At 34.8% G+C, this 21,785-nt stretch overlaps 1 protein-coding gene across 11 annotated transcripts in view; it reads right to left on the bottom strand.

Moving 5' to 3' along the window:
- The window catches only part of pan (transcription factor pangolin), a 115,333-nt gene that overhangs the window by 10,311 nt on the left and 83,237 nt on the right, over positions 1 to 21,785 (bottom strand). For 7 of the 11 annotated variants that reach the window (XR_011419564.1, XM_070218094.1, XM_044395382.2 and 4 more), the window contains 3 exons: positions 21,009 to 21,201; positions 20,589 to 20,754; positions 10,813 to 10,882 (listed from right to left, as the gene is read on the bottom strand). Coding sequence is in view for 10 of the 11 variants with exons in the window: in XM_070218094.1 (XP_070074195.1) it covers positions 10,813 to 10,882; positions 20,589 to 20,754; positions 21,009 to 21,201 (429 nt within the window). In the remaining variant the exon portion in view is untranslated. Of the gene's footprint in view, positions 1 to 10,812; positions 10,883 to 11,633; positions 11,788 to 20,588; positions 20,755 to 21,008; positions 21,202 to 21,785 lie in introns of those variants that run through there. The other 4 variants (XM_044395384.2, XM_070218093.1, XM_070218096.1 and 1 more) reach the window with 3 other exon arrangements.

Below are 21,785 nucleotides of genomic sequence, written 5' to 3'. Positions count from 1 at the left end.
TTTGGTCATTTAAGTTTAATGTTTATAACGATACTGCCGAATAGACCGACAATAAAATAACCGAAAATCATTCTGAAACTGAAAGTTAAGATATTGACAATCTATGTTATACAGAAATACTAAAATCGAAAAAAACAATGGTATTATCGTATCAACATATTCCTATGTGAATTTTTATCGCTTGCAACAAAACCCAGTGCTGTATTATAAATTATACCCTTGCAGATCATACCTATTAACTTAGAAAGCGTTTCGAAGCGAACTAGTCTCTCAAATTTAAAGCTATCGCGATGAAAGTTTCCCTAACTTTACCTGCAAGGGTTTTGTCTGCCTGCCTGCCTGTCTGTCTGTCTGTCTGTCTGTCTGTCTGTCTGTCTGTCTGTCTGTCTGTCTGTCTGTCTGTCTGTCTGTCTGTCTGTCTGTCTGTCTGTCTGTCTGTCTGTCTGTCTGTCTGTCTGTCTGTCTGTCTGTCTGTCTGTCTGTCTGTCTGTCTGTCTGTCTGTCTGTCTGTCTGTCTGTCTGTCTGTCTGTCTGTCTGTCTGTCTGTCTGTCTGTCTGTCTGTCTGTCTGTCTGTCTGTCTGTCTGTCTGTCTGTCTGTCTGTCTGTCTGTCTGTCTGTCTGTCTGTCTGTCTGTCTGTCTGTCTGTCTGTCTGTCTGTCTGTCTGTCTGTCTGTCTGTCTGTCTGTCTGTCTGTCTGTCTGTCTGTCTGTCTGTCTGTCTGTCTGTCTGTCTGTCTGTCTGTCTGTCTGTCTGTCTGTCTGTCTGTCTGTCTGTCTGTCTGTCTGTCTGTCTGTCTGTCTGTCTGTCTGTCTGTCTGTCTGTCTGTCTGTCTGTCTGTCTGTCTGTCTGTCTGTCTGTCTGTCTGTCTGTCTGTCTGTCTGTCTGTCTGTCTGTCTGTCTGTCTGTCTGTCTGTCTGTCTGTCTGTCTGTCTGTCTGTCTGTCTGTCTGTCTGTCTGTCTGTCTGTCTGTCTGTCTGTCTGTCTGTCTGTCTGTCTGTCTGTCTGTCTGTCTGTCTGTCTGTCTGTCTGTCTGTCTGTCTGTCTGTCTGTCTGTCTGTCTGTCTGTCTGTCTGTCTGTCTGTCTGTCTGTCTGTCTGTCTGTCTGTCTGTCTGTCTGTCTGTCTGTCTGTCTGTCTGTCTGTCTGTCTGTCTGTCTGTCTGTCTGTCTGTCTGTCTGTCTGTCTGTCTGTCTGTCTGTCTGTCTGTCTGTCTGTCTGTCTGTCTGTCTGTCTGTCTGTCTGTCTGTCTGTCTGTCTGTCTGTCTGTCTGTCTGTCTGTCTGTCTGTCTGTCTGTCTGTCTGTCTGTCTGTCTGTCTGTCTGTCTGTCTGTCTGTCTGTCTGTCTGTCTGTCTGTCTGTCTGTCTGTCTGTCTGTCTGTCTGTCTGTCTGTCTGTCTGTCTGTCTGTCTGTCTGTCTGTCTGTCTGTCTGTCTGTCTGTCTGTCTGTCTGTCTGTCTGTCTGTCTGTCTGTCTGTCTGTCTGTCTGTCTGTCTGTCTGTCTGTCTGTCTGTCTGTCTGTCTGTCTGTCTGTCTGTCTGTCTGTCTGTCTGTCTGTCTGTCTGTCTGTCTGTCTGTCTGTCTGTCTGTCTGTCTGTCTGTCTGTCTGTCTGTCTGTCTGTCTGTCTGTCTGTCTGTCTGTCTGTCTGTCTGTCTGTCTGTCTGTCTGTCTGTCTGTCTGTCTGTCTGTCTGTCTGTCTGTCTGTCTGTCTGTCTGTCTGTCTGTCTGTCTGTCTGTCTGTCTGTCTGTCTGTCTGTCTGTCTGTCTGTCTGTCTGTCTGTCTGTCTGTCTGTCTGTCTGTCTGTCTGTCTGTCTGTCTGTCTGTCTGTCTGTCTGTCTGTCTGTCTGTCTGTCTGTCTGTCTGTCTGTCTGTCTGTCTGTCTGTCTGTCTGTCTGTCTGTCTGTCTGTCTGTCTGTCTGTCTGTCTGTCTGTCTGTCTGTCTGTCTGTCTGTCTGTCTGTCTGTCTGTCTGTCTGTCTGTCTGTCTGTCTGTCTGTCTGTCTGTCTGTCTGTCTGTCTGTCTGTCTGTCTGTCTGTCTGTCTGTCTGTCTGTCTGTCTGTCTGTCTGTCTGTCTGTCTGTCTGTCTGTCTGTCTGTCTGTCTGTCTGTCTGTCTGTCTGTCTGTCTGTCTGTCTGTCTGTCTGTCTGTCTGTCTGTCTGTCTGTCTGTCTGTCTGTCTGTCTGTCTGTCTGTCTGTCTGTCTGTCTGTCTGTCTGTCTGTCTGTCTGTCTGTCTGTCTGTCTGTCTGTCTGTCTGTCTGTCTGTCTGTCTGTCTGTCTGTCTGTCTGTCTGTCTGTCTGTCTGTCTGTCTGTCTGTCTGTCTGTCTGTCTGTCTGTCTGTCTGTCTGTCTGTCTGTCTGTCTGTCTGTCTGTCTGTCTGTCTGTCTGTCTGTCTGTCTGTCTGTCTGTCTGTCTGTCTGTCTGTCTGTCTGTCTGTCTGTCTGTCTGTCTGTCTGTCTGTCTGTCTGTCTGTCTGTCTGTCTGTCTGTCTGTCTGTCTGTCTGTCTGTCTGTCTGTCTGTCTGTCTGTCTGTCTGTCTGTCTGTGATTTGTCTGTGAATTGAAATATTCTCCGACGCAAGGGTTACATGTACTTTTCTTAATAAACAAATTACAATTGATACTTTATAAACTTTTTTTTATATTATTTTCAGTATTAGTGACGATCCCTCTGCCACGTATTAAAACATATGAACAAATAGTAAAAGGGCGAAATAAAAAATCACTTAGGTTCATGTAGGTATTCTATAGGGTTGCATTTCGTGCAATTAGTAATATTCGTCGACTTGTTTGTACTAATACACTTTATAGTAAAAATAATGGTGTATACCTATGTTCTTGGGTCAGTGTGTTTAAATATGGACGATTTAATAATAGTTCTAATAGGTGCATAATAATTTCTTAATAGGTATATAATTTAAAGTAGACAAAACTCACGCAAGACATAAAAACCTTGCAGATTATTGTATTTTATTCAAAAAAAAAGAGACTTCTTAGAACTCGGACTATAATCGGCTTATTCAAACAGAACATTACGCATATTTTCAGGGTAATTTTATTTATTTTGTGAAAATGTATGTATGTATGTAAAAACAAGAGAGAACGTTATAGTCGGGTGCCCCGACTATCAGATACCCGTTACTCAGGTAAAGGGAGTGCGAGGGAGATGGAGATAGAGATAGAAAACGTTGATCACGCATAACTTTTTAACGAATGGACCGATTTGAAAAATTTCTTCTACATTTCGATAGGTATTGATAAACACCATAAAACTGCATTTTTACTTTTCCGAAATATTGAAATTTTTAAAATCGTATATAAGGGATTGTGGGCGTTAGAGGGGGCGTGGCACTCTTTTGAAACAAACTTGCGCTGCGTAGGAACTCCTAGAATCTGCATGCAAAGTGTCAATCTTCTAGCTTTTATAGTTTCCGAGATCTCAGCGTTCATACGGACAGACGGACAGACAGACAGACGGACAGACGGACAGACGGACATGGCTAGATCGACTCGGCTAGTGATCCTGATCAAGAATATATATAGTTTATAGGGTCGGAAACGCTTCCTTCTGCCTGTTACATACTTTTGCACGAATCTAGTATACCCTTTTACTCTACGAGTAACGGGTATAACAAAAGAGAACGCTATAGTCGGGTTGGTGTTCCGACTATCTAATACCTGTCACTCAGCTAAAGGGAGCTAAAAAGAGTGCGAGGAAAATAGATACATAAACAATTTTGGTTGCGTATAACTTTTTAATGAATGGTCCGATTTGAAAAATCGATAGGTATAAGTATACACAACAAAATTGCATTTATACTTCTCGGAAATATTTAAAGATGTGGGCGCAGGACCCATTTTAAAATCGTTAGTGGGCGATTGTGGGCGTTAGAGGGGGCGTGGCGCTCGGCTAAAATAAATTTGTGCTGCGTAGGAGGCCCAAGAATATGTGTGGAAAATCTGTAGTTTCCGAGATCTCAGCGTTCATACGGACAGACAGACGGACAGACGGACATGGCTAGATCGACTATCCTAGTGACCCTGATCAAGAATATATGTACTATATGGGGTCGGAAACGCTTTCTTCTAGCTGTTACATACTTTTTCACGAATACAATATACTCTATTACTCTACGAGTCTGTCTGTATGAATTTCTCAACTGCGCTTATGCAAAAATTGGATTTGCTTCTAGCTTGAGTATTTTGTATTTTGATTTTTTTTTAACTTTTTTGGTTGCCATTTAGGATTATCAATTTTTATACCCGTTACTCGTATAGTAAAAGGGTATATTGTATTAAAAATATGTAATAGGGAGAAGGAAGCGATTTCGACCTCATTAAGTATATATATTCTTGATCAGGATCACTGGCCGAGTGGATCTAGCCATGTCCGTCTGTCTGTCTGTATAACCGTTGACATAACGGAATCTACAAAAGCTAAAAGGCTGGGTTAATCATTTCATCACTCTTGGGCTTCCTACGCAGCGCAAGTTTGTTTCATCCAATCGCCATGGCCACTCGTACGACCACTGTCGCTTTAAAGGACTTTTAAAAAAGCCGGGCACCGACATCTTTACAGATTTTGTAAAGGTTTAAATGCCATTTTATTGTGTTCTTAACCCCTATCGAAATGTTAAAGAACATTTTAAAATCGGACAATCCATTAAAAAGTTATGAGCAAAAAATGAAATGGCCGCTAGATGGAGCCAGCAGCTTTGACGACGGCATATCTCGATCTCCCTCGCACTCCCTTTAGCTGAGGTATCTGATAGTCGAAGCACTCGATCATAGCGTTTTCGAACTCCCATTACTTTACACCTTTTAAAATGCGTACTAGAGGAATTAAAACAAGAGAGAGCGCTATAGTCGGGTGGGTGTCCCGACTATCTAATACCCGTCACTCAGCTAAAGGGAGTGCGAGGGTGATAGATATATAAAATGTTGATTGCCCATAACTTTTTAATGAATAGTCAGATGTAAAATATGTCTTCTACATTTCGATAGGTATAAATATACACAACAAAATTGAGTTTAAGGTAGGCTTTAAAAAATTAAAACACGTTAACGGGTTACTATAAAAAACAGCTATGCATTTGTAGGAAAAAGTAGAATGTCCCCCAACCCATAAAATGTACTTAACTTACCCCATAAAATGTACTTAACTTACTATTTTTACACATTTCCAGAGGGTATTATAATTTTAGTCAAAAGACATAAAGTATATATATTCTTGATCAGCACCAATAGCCGAGTCCATCTAGCCATGTCCGTCTGTTCGTTTCTATGCTAACTAGTCTTCTTTTTATTGTAGTACATATTGCGAAACGAACCGGATCGGACATCTATTTCTTATGGCTCCCATAGGAATAATCAAAAAACAATAGAAAAAGCATTGTAACTTTGTAGAAAGTAGGCGTTTTAATTTTTGACATTGTAAATCAACATTTTAAGTAAGTATACCTGCAAGGGTATATAAACTTCGGCTGGCCGAATTTAACTTCCTTTCTTGTTATAGTAAATATCAGGACCCGAAAAAAAAGTCATTTTATTATTTTGAATCGAAAAAATCGTACGCTTAGAATAACACTACAAATTTGAGAAAAAATCATAAATATGGCCTATTCATATCCGCAATGACCTTAAAATTTGTAACTTTCTTAAAATTGGTCATGAAGTAACTGTTATTTCAGACTTTTAAATTCAAAGTCAGAGAATAACAGTTATTTTCTGACCAAAAAAATAAGTCTCCAGAACTTTCATTCCATGACTTTTATAATAAAAATCTAAAAGTAACTGTTACTGTGCAAACATAAAAAAAAGTCAAAAATATCGGTTGCTAATGACGTCACAAAATCTCATCTGATGAAATTTGTTTGGAATTCGTCCTTATGTTCTTACATACATAAATCCTATAATATTATATAACGACACCGCGAATTCTTAAGCGCAAGAGGAACCAATATTGACCTTCCTAAAAGAACACGTAATTTTTAAATTCGATTACAAGAGAACCATGGCAGTCCGCGCCTATTTTTCTTCATGTAAATTGTTAAGAATTCGCGGATAATTTTTTCGCGAATTTTGGGGGTGAGGATCGTGAACTAGAGGATTACCGCCCCTTTTACTATTTGAGCCCCCTTCCCCCCTACACTCAGTTTTTAGCCGATTTATTATATTTTTCAGGGAAATCAAACGGATTCCTTTAGTTTATAAGTTCAAATTATGGTTGAGCCTCAGAAACACCATAGAAATCGCATTAAACAACTTTAAGCCAAAAAGGTTTTTTTCCTAACATTTTCGTTTTGTAACTTGGTTTTGAAACAAAAAATAATCTAGCTTTGGCAAGGCGAATTTTATATACCCTTGCAGTTAAAGTAAATAATATACGATTAGTGTTGAAACTGTTTCACTTCACTTTCTCTGAAAGAGTCTAGTTTTCTCCCTCTCGTAAGCGAAACTTTAGTGCTCCATCGACCGGTGTTGCTCCATGTATAAAAGATATATTATTGCCATGTTCCAAAATGTTACTTTTGATCAAAAGATCAAAATGCCTACTGCAAAACAAATGAACTTATAGTTTTTTCGATTATCCTATGGGAGCCATACGATATAGTAAAACGTAGGGGAGAGGTACACCTTTTGTTTTTAATCTGCCATTTAGAAATTCACTTATGAAACTTCACGCATTTGGTATTGATCGAAAGGTTAGTCTAAAAAAGTTTGTTTGCCTTAGGGAAAACTAAAAAAAAATTTTTTTTAAGTGTCAAAAAACGACATTTTGAAAAAGAGGTCTGTAAGTTGGGACACTTTTAAAAGTCAATAATACTCACACCAAAAGTACTCCAAACTTTTAAAAACTTTTTATTTATGTTAATTTAATCAATTTTAGTTCGTCTTAAATTATTTCCCATCCATTTTTAAAGGGGTTATATACCTTTTAAAAAAAAAAAAACGAAATTTTTTTTTTCTGAATCCTAAAGTATATCCCTTAGAGAACATTTTCCCAAATTTTCATAGAGATAGTTCTATAGGAAAGCAGCGTTTTGTGTGCTCGACTTCATAGTTGCATATACTCAACGTAAAACTTTGAATGCGATTATCTCAAAGTCGTGTTTTTCCAAAAGTGCTTTCGCTGTGACCACGAGTGCACAAGAACTATTTGATCGATCTTCTTTATTTTTTTTTAAATTATTCGTTATGATTGTGCCGAGTTCGTGAACGATTCAGTTTTTATGCGCCGATTTTGACTTCGCAGATCAGAATTTTTTAATACAATTTTTAGAACTCGAAAAAGAACTCGAAAAATTGTTACTGTATGCAGAACAAACCAAATATTCTTTAAAAAAAAAATCGTTCACGAACTGGAAATAATACTATACTAATAGAAATTTTTTTGGTTTTTTGAATTCAGTTGACCTGCTGGACTTCCAACGTGGTCACCGCAAGCCGCTATAAAAAAAAGCGTTCCGAGAGAATTGCCATAACTTCGTAAATTATTCATATTTTTTCAAGAACAAACGCTTGTTGTTTTGATAAAAACATGTACTATCAATAAATAATAACTTTAGTTTCATAAAATAATTGCTACACACCTGAAAAAAATCCAAAGTTCCCTCAATTTTTTCGCTCGAAAAGGTATATAACCCCTTAAGAACTTAGACCAAATATCAATTAAAACCAAAAGGCTCATTGAACATTCACTTTTCCCCTAATATCTAAGAAATGTACTAGGCAGAAAGCGACCTCTGTCGGGCTAAGTCATTTTTATATGAAAAACGGGTGTCTCAATTTACACGCAAAATGGGATGTTTCGGGAAAAAATTAAAACCTTTTTATCTGACTGTCACATTAAGCTGATTATTTTTTTTAATTTTTTAACAGTTAATATACTAATGTTTTAAATCTCTTACCAAGTTAATTTAAGGACGTTTTTAATTTTAAATGGAATTTTGAAAAAGGTAGAGAAAAACTTTTTTGGTGAAAAATGGTACACGACTCTCACAACTTAAATCTGGCTAGAGCCTGGCTTATAATGTTTTCCCCAAAAGTTTTGTCACTAAAAAGGACTAAAAAAAAAATAAAAACAATTTTTTTAGTGGAAAATTTGAGAATTTGAGAAAATTGAGAGTCTCAACTTACAGACCGTCCCAACCTACAGACCTCTCCCCTATGTATCTCCCCCCTTAAACAAAAAATGTTTTAAAATATGACATTTTTTAAACAAAAAACCCCTTTGGTGCATTCAAATCGGTTCACTCGTTCAAAAGATGTAGCTTCTCAACAAATTTCTACCCGAAAACTTTGCCTAATTTTAGATTAAGGTTCATGAGACAAACTCTAAATATGAATTTTTGTGTTGGCTTGACGACCAATATTGCGTAAAAAATTACAAAAAAAAATCTTGATTTTCTTTTAGGAGACTACTAGAACCATTTCAATTACACTGTGCAACAAAATGAATGCTTTTTAAATTTATCTCGATGGATGATATATTTTTGAATTCGTACGAATTCCCAAATTAAACTGCGTTTGCCAAAAAGTTCCCCGACGCAAGGATTCTGAGCACAAGGACTTCAAAGTAGGAGGTCTCATAGGCAAACGGATTCATGTGTTATTTGCAATCGCTCTGGTCGCCTTCACTACATGTATAGATCTAAAGAATTAAAAAAAAAAAGGAAGATGCTAACTTCGGCTAGCCGAAGGTTATATACCCTTGCAAATCATTCATATTACAAAATGTAAATTTTCTAATTATTTTGACATTAATTAATTTCCATTAAACTAATTTCCAAGTGAAACTGCGTTTTCCAAAAAGTTCCCCGTCGCAAGTCTTCTCAGCAGACGGACCTCAAAGTTTTTTTTAAAAGTGACACTCTTTATCTTTCAAACCCCATACTTAGAATTATTTTATGATTTTTTTAAGGGAGAAACAAATTTTAGAAAACATAGTCAAAAAACATAAAAGTATACAGCTGCCGTCAAAATAGTAGTAGTGTTGCCGCCCTGTGTTTTCAAAAGTTTGTTGTTTTAATTTATCTTCTTCTGGTAATATTGTATTGGTTATAATTGTACTATTAGACTAATTGGATAAGAAAATATCTAATAGGCCTTTTGTTGTTAAGACGTTAAGACCAAATATTTGCAAATGTCGTGCAAATTCTAGGAGACACACATTTTTTTAGTAAAATAACCTAACTCTACAAAAATGTGAAATTTTTAGCAGACAGACATTTTGTTTATTTATTTCAAAAGTACACGACTATGTTTTTGATCGGTACACGTGAAGTTTTATAATCGAATAACCAAATGATATTTCAAATTCAAAATCCCAAGCTACTGACATCTCTCCCCAATAGAACCTAATAGTTTGAAGGTCTTCCCACAGAGATCCATCCACCATCAGTTGATAGTCCGTCAGGTTTTGCCGCTCCGAAAAATTTTCAGCTCCCATTCAATTTTGACGGACTTTGCCGGGCTCTTTTATGCGGTTGTTGGGCGATTTTTCAGTGAACCTCTGAATTCTTCGTCTTGACTTTGGAAAATGAAACGATAACTGCGAGAACAAATCAAATCGATGGCGGAAAAATATAAATAATGCTTAGGCTCATTGTTTTTTGGCAATTGTTGAATTATTTGTTGTTTGTGATGATCGCAAACAGGTTGCTATGAGTGGGCCAAATTTTAAGCTGTTCTGCGTACAAAAACATCAATGTTTGCAGAAAAGACTCAGAATATGTTCTGCATTTTGTATATAATACTCCTATAAAGTTCCAAAGTTCCTATATAAAGTTATAGGCAGAGGCGTAGTAAGAGCGGAGTGTGGGGTACGGGAGGTTAGGCTCTCCCCCAGTCAGCAATATATATGCATACTCATTATAGGATATATTTTAAATTATTATGTTAATCTATGTATTAATCTACAAAAGGATTAGGAGAACTCAATTTTACGATTTTCCCGAGTTTAAATCCCCCTTTCTTAATGTTGACCTGAGAAACTGCTCTTCAGCCAGCTGTTATTGGATGGTGGATGGAGCTCTGTGGGAACACGAGTTTCACATTTGTCAAAAATCCCGACCGATTCACACGGATGGACTCAATGGGAAGAGGCTATAAGAGTAATAAAACAAAAATTGTACTCCGATCTGGAGAATCAAAGATCTAGAAGTTTTTACCTTACTACCTCGGACTACTTAAGCATAAGTACATACAGTTCTTTTTTATGGTACAAGTGTTTGGACAGGGTCACGACCATTATTAAGAATTTGTAGACTAAATATAAATTTTTAATCTTTTATTTAATTGAATATATATTTTATCTCGTATAAAGGCACAGTTTTTAATCCTGAATCGTTTTTATATTGGCTTGTTTACTTGGGGGAGGAGGTATACTTTAGGAGAGATTCAGTTAGACTAAGTACTGACCAAAACCAGACAGGCAAATCACATTTATATAACTAAGTCTCGAAACAGTTTACATGTTACATACATTTGGACAAAGAAAAAATGTGAAGAATAAATATTTTGATTTGATTTGATTTCTCTGCACTGTGAGAACCGTGTTATAAAGTAATAAAGTGTAAAATATTATAAGTCAAGTTTTTATTTCTGATTTTATAGTGTACGACAGAAACCAAATTTTTTCTATTGCAATATCGCCTTATACATCATACCTTTTTAGAAAAAAAGGAGAAATCAAATTGACTTCCTTAATTTACATTGGCATAAATAATGCTTGCGTGAATCTTGTAGTTTCCTTTGTAGTATTGTTTGACAAAAAATGTATGTTTAAAACAATATATTCCGACTGAAACATACCTGCAAGGTTTGCACCATTGGTTCTGTTGATCCAGTCCAAATCGGGCTCGACATTTTTTCATATTATTACCTAGGAAAATTAAGGCAATTGTAATATAAGAATATATTGAAATATAAATAAGTGAATTTGTAAATGATTTGTTAGTAAGCTATATCTAGATAAAAAAGTGATGATTATAAACAATAACTAATATAGGTTATCTCCGCGTTAAAAATACAAAAATATAATGTTTGCAACATACCAAATAAAAAATATTATTTAAAATATCTTTCTTTAAACTTAGTGGAGAAAAGTATTTTTCCTTCCTAACATATTTAAATAAAGTATACGTATAAATGCATGCTTGAGTTGCTATCCTACTTAAATTTACAGCTTACTAAATGATTTCTTCTACATGCACTTGATACCTTTTATTATAAAATGAGGCCAATTTTCTTTTAAGATATTCTTGACACTTAAATAAATATTTAAATAAAAATCAACATTTTTTGTTGTACAGATATATATTTTTTTTAAGTTTTAGAATCGAGATATTATTGAATTTTGAATATTTGTATACTGACAAGAGTTTATGTATATGGCTTGCCAATTTTTTTTGATCCAAAATATTTTTCCGAATATAACTGCGATTTTAAAAGCATATATATGAGTAAAAGAAAATGTAATATTTACACATATGAATATTTTAGCACACATTTAATTTACATGTTGTCTCTATCAATTTTCTCATATTTTAAATTTGTTAATATTTAATTTATCTTTTCTGTCTGAATATAAACTGATTTTATTTCGTAGAATAATTTATGAAAATGTATCTAACCTCCGTCGTTGGTATCTTGCTTCCGCTTCCGTTTTTTGCCCCGAGAGGCATTTGTACGAGAGCTCCAATCGGGATACATTTGCATGTGCAGTTGTCGTTCCCTTCGCGCCAACTCGTAATACTTCGCCTGCTCTTCACGCCCCAAGGCATGCCACTGGGTGTGGAATAAACGCGATGTTTCGCGAAGATATAATATATAATAATATGCAAGATGTATCGGTATTATGGAATACATAATCAGCCAATTCAATGTTTTGCTTATAAGTGTGTATGTGTTCTACCAGGGCTTTGATTACCAAAAATTGGAATATAGATTAGAACCATATCATATTTGAAGTTTTGTGAATAATGCCAATTGATTTGACATACCGTATTGTCCGAAATATTGTAGCATGGTTCAGGATTACAAATTAATCCTTTGTAAGGATTTTTTTTAAAAGCAAAAGTTCCAGGTTTGCATTGGGTTCACAGCCCTGATTTGTACACATTTTGGTAATGCTACCATGGTCCCAGATCTAATTATTTTATGAAATTTTATTTAATTTCAACTATTATATTTTAGTACAAGCACTCATCGTGAAAATTGTATTTTTAATAAAGTAAAAAATAAATAAAACATAATTAGAAACGTTTCAGGATATTTTTTTTCAGCCACCATTTTGGTCATTTAACATTCGTCAGACTGACCTATTTCTTGGGAACTTACAGCAGAAATATACTATTCTCAAAAATTATAGCTGTTTTATAGATTAATCTGTTTCGTCTCAAAGAAATTTCAATAGCTTTACTTTGTAACGAAGTGAAAAACACTTATTTTATAGAGTCTGATATGTCATCATCGTTAGCGAAGCCAAGCTAAGTATATACGGGTAGACTGGGTCGAATTGTATGTACCCAAAAAAAAGTGATAAAACGTAGGGGAGGAAAGTAATCTGGGAAGTTTTTTTAACCCATATTGCAAAAGAAACTATATCTTAAAAAAGGCGTTGGACCCTCTGCATTTGCAAAAAAAAAATAAACCCAGTATTTGAAAAAAAATATCACATTAGCCCTACAATTTATACATTGGAATGGACGCAAAAAAAAAGTTATAAATCGCTTGGGCGGAAAACAATCTAGTATTTTTTCTTTTGCAAATACGAATGGTTTAGGGGTTTAGGCCTATAGTATCTTGGACAATATAGCTTAGAATATAGCGACTTATAACTTTTTTTGGGTCCATACAACTGTTTGAAATTCAAGGCAACTTATATATTTTTCATAAAAACCCGCATGGAGGGTCAAACGATGATTTTGAGACATCGTTTCTTCGGCCATATTGCTTGGAATTATCCATAGATTACGTTCCCCTACGATTTGCGTACCCCCAAATCGACACACCCTAATATACGGGGTGCCACAGAAATAAAAATTTATTCTCACGAAAAAAATAAAAATTGATCTCTCAAGCATTAAGTCATTGGATTTCACTCGTATTTGAAGATGTTTAATTTGTCGCTTTCCTAATTGGATTGATGATTCGAAACATCTAACATTGACTTATAAAGAAAAGCTCTTAAGGAATATTTTTTATCAACAGGCAACAAAAATGGGTCAACGTGTGGCCAATGTATCGGATCACCTTTCGAATCCTAACGATACGATTCAAAGAATATTTTCATTTATTTAAGCATACTGTTGATTCATGCAGGGCTCTAGTACTTACACCAATATAGATTATATCGGTTTTAAAACAATTGTCCACAGATTATATACAAGGATTGCAATACAAACTTTAAAAACTTGTTCTGCAGCCCCTCCATTTTATTGATCTGGACAATTCCCGAGGAATTCTAAATAACGGAAGCATATTTAACCCTGGATCGGACGAACGCAGACAATCTGAAATACGGATCTTTGAATAATAAGCCGAACATTACATTATGTGACATTATTAAAATTAATTTGAGCTGTATAATCGAGTCAGTTTCAGATGCTGTAGGTGGTACACCGATTTACATCGTGGTTTTGAGAAAAACGGTGTATAACTAATTTTCTTCAGTTCGCAGTATTTCTTTGATTTCCTGAAAACTTAAACATTTAAATCATCTTCAAGTTTGCACCAATTATAAGTTTTCAACGGATTTTCTTCGAGTTTTTACGATGTTCACATATCTGACGAATGAGAGTGAGCAAAATGAATTGACGTGCAGAAGAAGGGTAGCTAAATGCATATCTCGTGTTCAAGAAATGGTAACAATGTACAATAAATATACTTGTGAAGGTGATAAATTAAACAAATAATACAAAACATTGCCTATTTATAGATTGGCAGCTCTACATGACGTAAAAAATCACGAAAATCATGCCGTCAAAACTCAATCTTGGGTGGCCGGTTTTTTGGAAAATGCAGCCGACTAACAGTTGTCCAAAACTCACTTTTTCTCCTTTGGCGAGCTTCTGCACTGAAGAAGATCTTAAGGAAACTCTTGAGTTTATAAAATAATTCGCATATATCTTTCTTTTTTATGCAGAAGTTTTTCTCAGAGAAGAATCGATTAGCAGGCACATCAATCTTTCGAAATTGTCCGAATGGTTCCATTCAAAGAGTCCAAACGGATCTAATTTATGGAAATTGCCACTGTAATTCGCTTTTCTAGAAGATTGCTGAATGGAACCTAATGTAGCGATTTCCAGCACTAGAAGATCCTTCCCACCTCTCCTTTTTTTTGGCACTGTCAAAAAACGTATGCCAACACAAAAAAATGACATCCCTTCGTTGAGCTGGTAGTATATTTTTGGTATATTTTTGTCGTACGCGAAGTGCTTTTTTTATGTATCTTAGGGATTAAGTCCACCAAAGTGCTAATCAAAAGCATTAATTTGGGCCTAGTGCCAAAAGAAAACAAGTCTTGGAGATATTTTTTTCACCTTTAATATCCATCCTGCCCATATCCACGAAGATTGAAGACCAACAAATTATATATAGTTGGGCTTGAAATTTGCCTATCTAAGAATATCATCAGAAAAATTTAGAACAATATTCGAAGTAGTAGAAATAATAAAGTACTTTATAAATATTTTTCTACAAGATTCAAAAAAAATTTGTGGAAAATTTTAATTGTTTTTAAGGGGTTATATACCTTTTTTGAGCGAAAAAATTGGGGGAACTTTGGATTTTTTTTCAGGGGTGTAGCAATTATTTTATGACACTGAAGTTATTATTTATAGATAGTACATGTTTTTATCGAAACAACAAACGTTTGTTATGAATATATATGAATAATTAACGAAGTTATTGCAATTCTTTCGGAACCCTTATTTTATAGCGGCTTGCGGTGACCACGATGGAAGTCCAGCAGGTCAACTGATATCAAAAAACCAAACAATTTTTATTAGTATAGTTTTATTTTCAGTTCGTGAAAGATTATTTTCAAGAATATTTGGTTTTTTCTGCATACAGTAACAATTTTTTCAAAAAGTTAATTTTTCAAGTTCTAAAAATTTTATAAAAAAATCCCGATCTGCGAAATCAAAATTGGCGCATAAAAACTGAATCGTTCACGAACTCGGCACAATCATTACGAATAATTTAAAAAAAAATTGAAGAAGATCAATCAAATAGTTCTTGTGCAATCGGGGTCACAGCGAAGGCACTTTTGGAACAACACGACTTTGAGATAATCGCATTTAAAGTTTTACGTTGTGTATATGCAACTATTGAAGTCGAGCGCGTCAAAACGCTGTTTTCCTATCGAACTTTTATTCGGATCTATTTGAAAATTTGGGAAGAAGTTCTCTAAGGGATATACTTTAGGATTCAGCAAAAAAAAAATTTTCGTTTTTTTGAAAAAAAAAAGGTATATAACCCCTTAATTAAAGCTGTATAACAAACCTTGCTATTAAATTTCTACTGAGTATCGGAGGTTTACAATTCCCTTAAGGACCGTCTACCAATTAGCATGCAGAGTATCACAGTGCTAACAAAGAATTAAGAAATAATCGGCAGTAAAATGTAAAAAAAAAAACAAGAAAGGAAGCTAGCTTCGGCCAGCCGAAGCTTATATACCCTTGCAAATAAAGTAAACACCTATAGTTTAATGCTCACTCGGTGCAGTTTCAGGAATTCCAGATTCAGCGTAACTATTTATTTAAATTTTGTTTTTAAGTTGTCAAAAATCAGAACGCCTTCTTCCTACAAAGTTAAAATGAATTTTCTTATATTTGTTTGAATGTTCCTATGGGAGCCTTAATATATAGTGGTCCGATCCGGCTCGCTCCGACATAAGTACTACCTGCAATAGAAAGAAGACTTTCGGGAAAGTATCATCGCAATAGCTTTAAAACTGAGAGACAAGTTCGCATAGAAACGGAAAGACGGACATGGCTAGATAGACTCGGCTATTGGTGCTGATCAAGAATATATATACTTTATGTGGTCAGAAACGTCTCCTTCACTGCGTTGCAAATATCTGACTGAAATTATAATACTCTGCAAAGGTATAACAAGAAAGGAAGCTAGTTTCGGCAAGCCGAAGCTTATATACCCTTGCAGATCATTCTATTAATTTGCAAATCGCAATAATGTTAAATTTACTATTATTTCACATTAATTTTTGGATTGTTTCTATGGCAGCTATATGATATAATAGTTCGATCTTTTTAAAATTAAAATCGAAATTCGGAAATATTTAAAAATAGTCACATCCCAGAGTAGAAGAGAATGTAATAAAAATCCACAAAGATATAATATTTTTCCTATTAATTTCAATTTAATTTTTAGGAACGGTCCTATGGCAGCTATATAATATAGTTATCCGATTTTTTAAATATTTAATTCGAAATTCAGAAATATATAAAAAATAATATTCCAAAGAGTAGAAAGTAATATTAGAAAAAACACCGAAGCTAGAATTTTTTTAACGTTTTTTTTTCCGATCCTTCCTATGGGAGCTATAAGATATAGTTGTCCGATCCGGTCGGTTCCGACTTATATACTTCCTGCAGAAAGAAGAGTTTTGGGAAAGTTTCATCCCGATAGCTCAAAAACTGAGACTAGTTTGCGTAGAAACAAACAGACGGACAGACGGAAACGTCCCCTTCACTGCGTTGCAAACTTCTGACTAAAATCATAATACCCTCTGCAAGGGTATAAAAACTAGATTTTTTTTGTTGCTTTGTTGTTCTATCGATACATGAATAATTCCTGTGGCTCAAAAACCATTTCTATTTCTTTGGTTAAAATAAAATTGTTTAGTTTAGTTTAGGAGTCAATATAAATTGAGTTAACAGTTCCGTAGACAAACCTATTGAAAGAGGACTGGTTCGTTACAAAGGAGCTTATGCTACGTTCAGACGATCAAATTAATCAAGGAACTCACATAGGAAGCAAATAATATCCTTATAAGTTTTCAAACAATAACTTTGTACAAATAATTTCTATTATTATTATCTTGCAAAAAAAAAATCGATTTTTAAAAAAAAATTTTCTTGTAGATTTAAGTTTAGTTTTAAGAAGTTATGTCAAATTACCATCTTTAAGTGCTTACCATCTTTAAGTGCGTTTTTCTCGAAACCACGTTTTGAAAGTCCGTGGTCATCGGCATTTCTAAACGGCTCAACCGATCGTCGCATATTTTTCTGCATAATAAACCCGCCCCCTGAGAAGCGCTTTTTTTATTTTTTAACTTTAAGTATTTTTTTTAATCCCGAAGTGGAATTTTTTAGGTAAAAAACAAAATTTTGACTTTGGAAAAACAAAAAAGTTCTTTAAAAAAAAAATAAAAAATCCCGCTTCCCAGGGGGTGGGTTTTTTCTTTTCTTAGACAAAATGTAAAATCAGAATGGAAATCCGATAATTTTTGGAGGAGAGGCAAAACGCCTTTTTATACCCGTTACTCGTAGAGTAAAAGGGTAAATTGTATTCGTGCAAAAGTATGTAACAGCTAGAAGGAAGCATTTCCGACCCTATAAAGTATATATATTCTTGATCTGGGTCACTAGCCTAGTCGATATAGCCATGTCCGTCTGTACGTCTGTCTGTCCGTCCGTATGAACGCTGAGATCTCGGAAACTATAAAAGCTAGAAGATTGACATTTTGCATGCAGATTCTAGGAGTTCCTACGCAAAGCAAGTTTGTTTCAAAAGGGTGCCACGCCCCCTCTAACGCCCACAATCGCTTATATACGATTTTAAAAATTTCATTGTGTTTTATCAATACCTATCGAAAAGTAGAAGACATTTTTTAAATCGGACCATTCGTTAAAAAGTTACGTCGGATCAAAGTTTTTATCTCCATCTCCTTTGCACTCCCTTTAGCTGGGTAACAGGTATCTGATAGTCGGGGCACCCGACTATAGCGTTCTCTATTGTTTTAATAGTGTTCCAGCAATCGCTTAGCCACCGATATATTAGCCGATAGTATCGGCTATAATTGTTTTGAAATAAATCCATCCAACCAATTTTTATAGAAAAAACCGCAAAGTTACTTGATTTTTTGATGCCAAAGACCCTACCCCCCTTAATAAACCATGTCTCTACGGAGTTTCATTATTTATTTGTGGGTATTTTTGGTGTATTTTAAAGAAGGGTTCGGAAAATAACACACACTTGTGTTATTAACACGTTAAATGTCAAAGTGTTAAGTTCAAAAAAAGTTATTGACTTGTGTGCAAAAAAAATTGTTTCCTACATATGTTTGAAACATAAATAACGCAACGTGTTATTAACACGACGTGTTTTTTACACAACGTGTTTTTTACACAGCGTCTGTCCGTCCTTCTGTCTGTCCGTCTGTCTGTACGTCTGTCTGTCCGTTTGAACGCTAAGATCTCGGAAACAACAAAATCTAGAAGGTTGGGATTAACACTCTAACGCCCAAAATCGCCTTAACGGACCCTAAAAACAGCCTGGCGCTCACATCTATGCAGATTTTATAAAAATGTAAATGCCAATTGTATTATTACATATTCGGTAAACGGTTATTTTTCGATATTGATGTTTTCGTTCCGGTTCTGATACCGGTACGTACCAGTACAGTTAAACAAGTATTCATTTATATTTAGCTGATAAATACATACAAATATGTGTATTTTTTATTCAAGAATTTTAACAAATTTAGTAAATGAGTACCAAAACCGGTCTCTGTACCGGTTCCGTTTTTCTATTAGGAATCGGTTTATTTCGATTATCAATTCCGGTTCTGGTTTTATTCCCTGCATATAATACGTAGTTATAGAAATTCATCTAATGAAAATTCTGTGGCACCCTTAGGCTAATGTCTTCAATATATGTATATCTTTCATTTCGCTACAAAGTGTGTAGAACAAAAAATGACTTTTTAATATGAATTTAAAAAAAAAACTGAGTCGTTTTAAAAATTATCAGTTGGCCGGTCATTTGCAATAATGTATCTTTTATTATTTTAATTATATGCATTACATTCATAAATTCTAAAGCATACTCACTTCCATCAAAAGGCTACGAAATGTAAATTTCTACACAACATTTTATTCATCAAATTTTAAGCTTTTCATTTTGTTTCGTAGGTTTCTGATTGGTTTACCCTTTCTCTCTCTTAAGGAATAAATTATTTTTATTCAAAAGCAAAAAGGGAGCTAAGCCAGAAAGCCACGAATGAGCTTTACTTTATGTTTAAGATGGGTGGTTTAAGATGGGTTCTTTCAAAATCTGAAGCCACAACTGAGTGTCGTTATTTTATGTGGTACTGTGAAATTTAACGATCGTTTTCTAATACGATATTTTCAAAAGCTTGGACTGATCGATCTTCAATACGGTTTCGGGCGCATGCTTTTGCCAATTCTATTCCAGATGCCCAACTTAGATTAGGAAATTATTTACTATCGGTTGAAAGAATCTTAAGCAAAGAATCTTTTGAAATTAAAACTTTAAGAAATTATTATGATTCAATAATTTATTTTTATGCTTTTTAGTTAAATTCTTTTCCAATTTTTTTTTAACTGCTAATTTACAGCCATCTGCTAGTAGCCAATCCCTAATTAAAAAAAGCATATTTTATGTTTAAAATTTTTTAAAATAATTTCTTTGAATAAAAATTGGAAAATTAAATTCACGTTTATACTAAAAACTTTCAAAACTAAAGGTATAATTAAATATCAAATTCATAGAGCCTGAGAACTATAAACTTTTGTTAATTGTGGTTAAAAAATATAACGCCGAAATAAATAATTTTGTTTAATCTAAGCGTACCAAAATCGCTAGTTGGCTGTAAGTTAGCGTAATTTGTTAATTATGTTTGTGTCTCGTGTTCGTATGTGTTTTTAAATATATATTTTAATATTCATTGAACATTTTGTGGTTTTCCTAACGTAATAACGGCATTTAAATATTTTATGAAAATAGCATACATGAATATCAATCAGCAAGCAATGCATACAAACGCAATATCCCACTGACACATTTTTATTCATTTTCATGTGCTTCTTCGCTCTTGAAGTACCCATAAAAGAAAATTACATTCATTTTAATTAAAACATTTTTGAACTAACAATGTGAGCCATCTTACAGTTCTGCCATTTATAATTTTTTATCTTTACTCGAAGCTTAACCAAAATCGAAGTTTAAATCAAATGGTTAGTTCATGGATCCCAATTTATAAAAATGTTATGATTACTATCTATGTTTACATTGACTAACTATGTTTAAAGTCGTCTAAGCTATCTTCTAATCTACAAAAGCAAAGATGTACATCTTCAAAGAGGAGATCTATTTTTGTACTCTTTCTAGGTATGGACTTTACAATATTTATATATAATTCAAGTATTTACACAAAGGTATTTTTTATTTTACTATTATATCTAGGTTCGGGTAGTTAGTTGTTGATGTTAGATGTGTGCTTTAAGGTGTATGTGTGTTAGTGATTTAATGAAATAATATAAAAGTGAAATGCAATAAAAAGGGGGGGAGTGTAACATTTTGAGAATTTTGTGCAGTACCTCCCGAATCCGTTGTCGATCTGTCTTTTTTTCGCTTTTTCTTTTTTGACACGTAACCATAGTTATCTCGTGCGCTCCACCCTGGATATAATTCCATATGCAATTGACGCTCTTGTCGAGCTTTTTCGTAATATTTGCTTTGTTCTTCGCGGGAAAGTTCGTGCCACTACAAAAGTATTATTAATAAGGTAATCCATTAGAAGCAGTTTTTTTAATTTATGTATGTTTAATCGAAATATCGTATAATTCTACATTTCGTATGTTTTTCATATTCCATGTGTCGATTTACCGAAATTCGTTTTAACATAGGAGTCTTTACGAAAACGCGAATTTTTCAGATCCCACAAGTTTTCTAATCGCAAAAGAATTTGGATCAAACTTACTTATATAAATCGATAATTATGTTACTAATTTTCTTACCCGTCTCCCTAAAATTTGATTAATAGCAGCCGACTCTTTAAGTGTACACTCGGCAACAACTTTAGCTCGCATTTCCTTCATATAGAGCATAAACGCATTTAGTGGTTTCTTGATATGGGGTTTTTTTTTATCATTTGAAGTCTCTTTAGAATCGTTTGATTGTGTATTCGATGAGTTTTTTGTATCCAAGTTTCTGAAAAAATATAACATCAAATATATGGTATTTTCTAAGTATATTTTTATATAACTAAAAATTAGAAACAATGTGCTGTAAAATATTTCATTTAATTATTAATATAATTAGTTTACCCTTTTAGAAGAAATTATTATTTTAGTTCAAAATTTTCAAAGGAGTAACGGAGAATGAACAAGAATATACAGACAGACGGACGGACGGACATGGCTAGGTCGGCTCGGCTAGTGATCCTGATTAAGAATATATATATTTTATACAGGGGTGACACAGAAACCGGCGACGGGTTTGGGACGGTTGGTTTGGAAACCAACCCATCCAAACCGTAGGTGTCACAGATACTGTATAGTTTTCTAGGAGTTTCGGAATAAATTGGCTCTGATTTTAGGAACATTTGCTTAAAGGCCTACTATTCGGTTGGTTTAAAATCGTGTAGTTTGGTTTCAAACGGTTTTTGTGACACCGAGATTTGCTATTGGCGGGAAATTTGGTTGGAAGATGTTTTTGTGATACAGACAGACGGACGGACGGACGGACGGACGGACGGACGGACGGACGGACGGACATGGCTAGGTCGGATCGGC

The sequence above is a fragment of the Drosophila takahashii genome, chromosome 4 (assembly GCF_030179915.1).
Source record: "Drosophila takahashii strain IR98-3 E-12201 chromosome 4, DtakHiC1v2, whole genome shotgun sequence".
In the NCBI taxonomy this organism is placed as follows: domain Eukaryota; kingdom Metazoa; phylum Arthropoda; class Insecta; order Diptera; family Drosophilidae; genus Drosophila; species Drosophila takahashii.
This window is presented reverse-complemented; position numbering and strand designations above follow the sequence as displayed.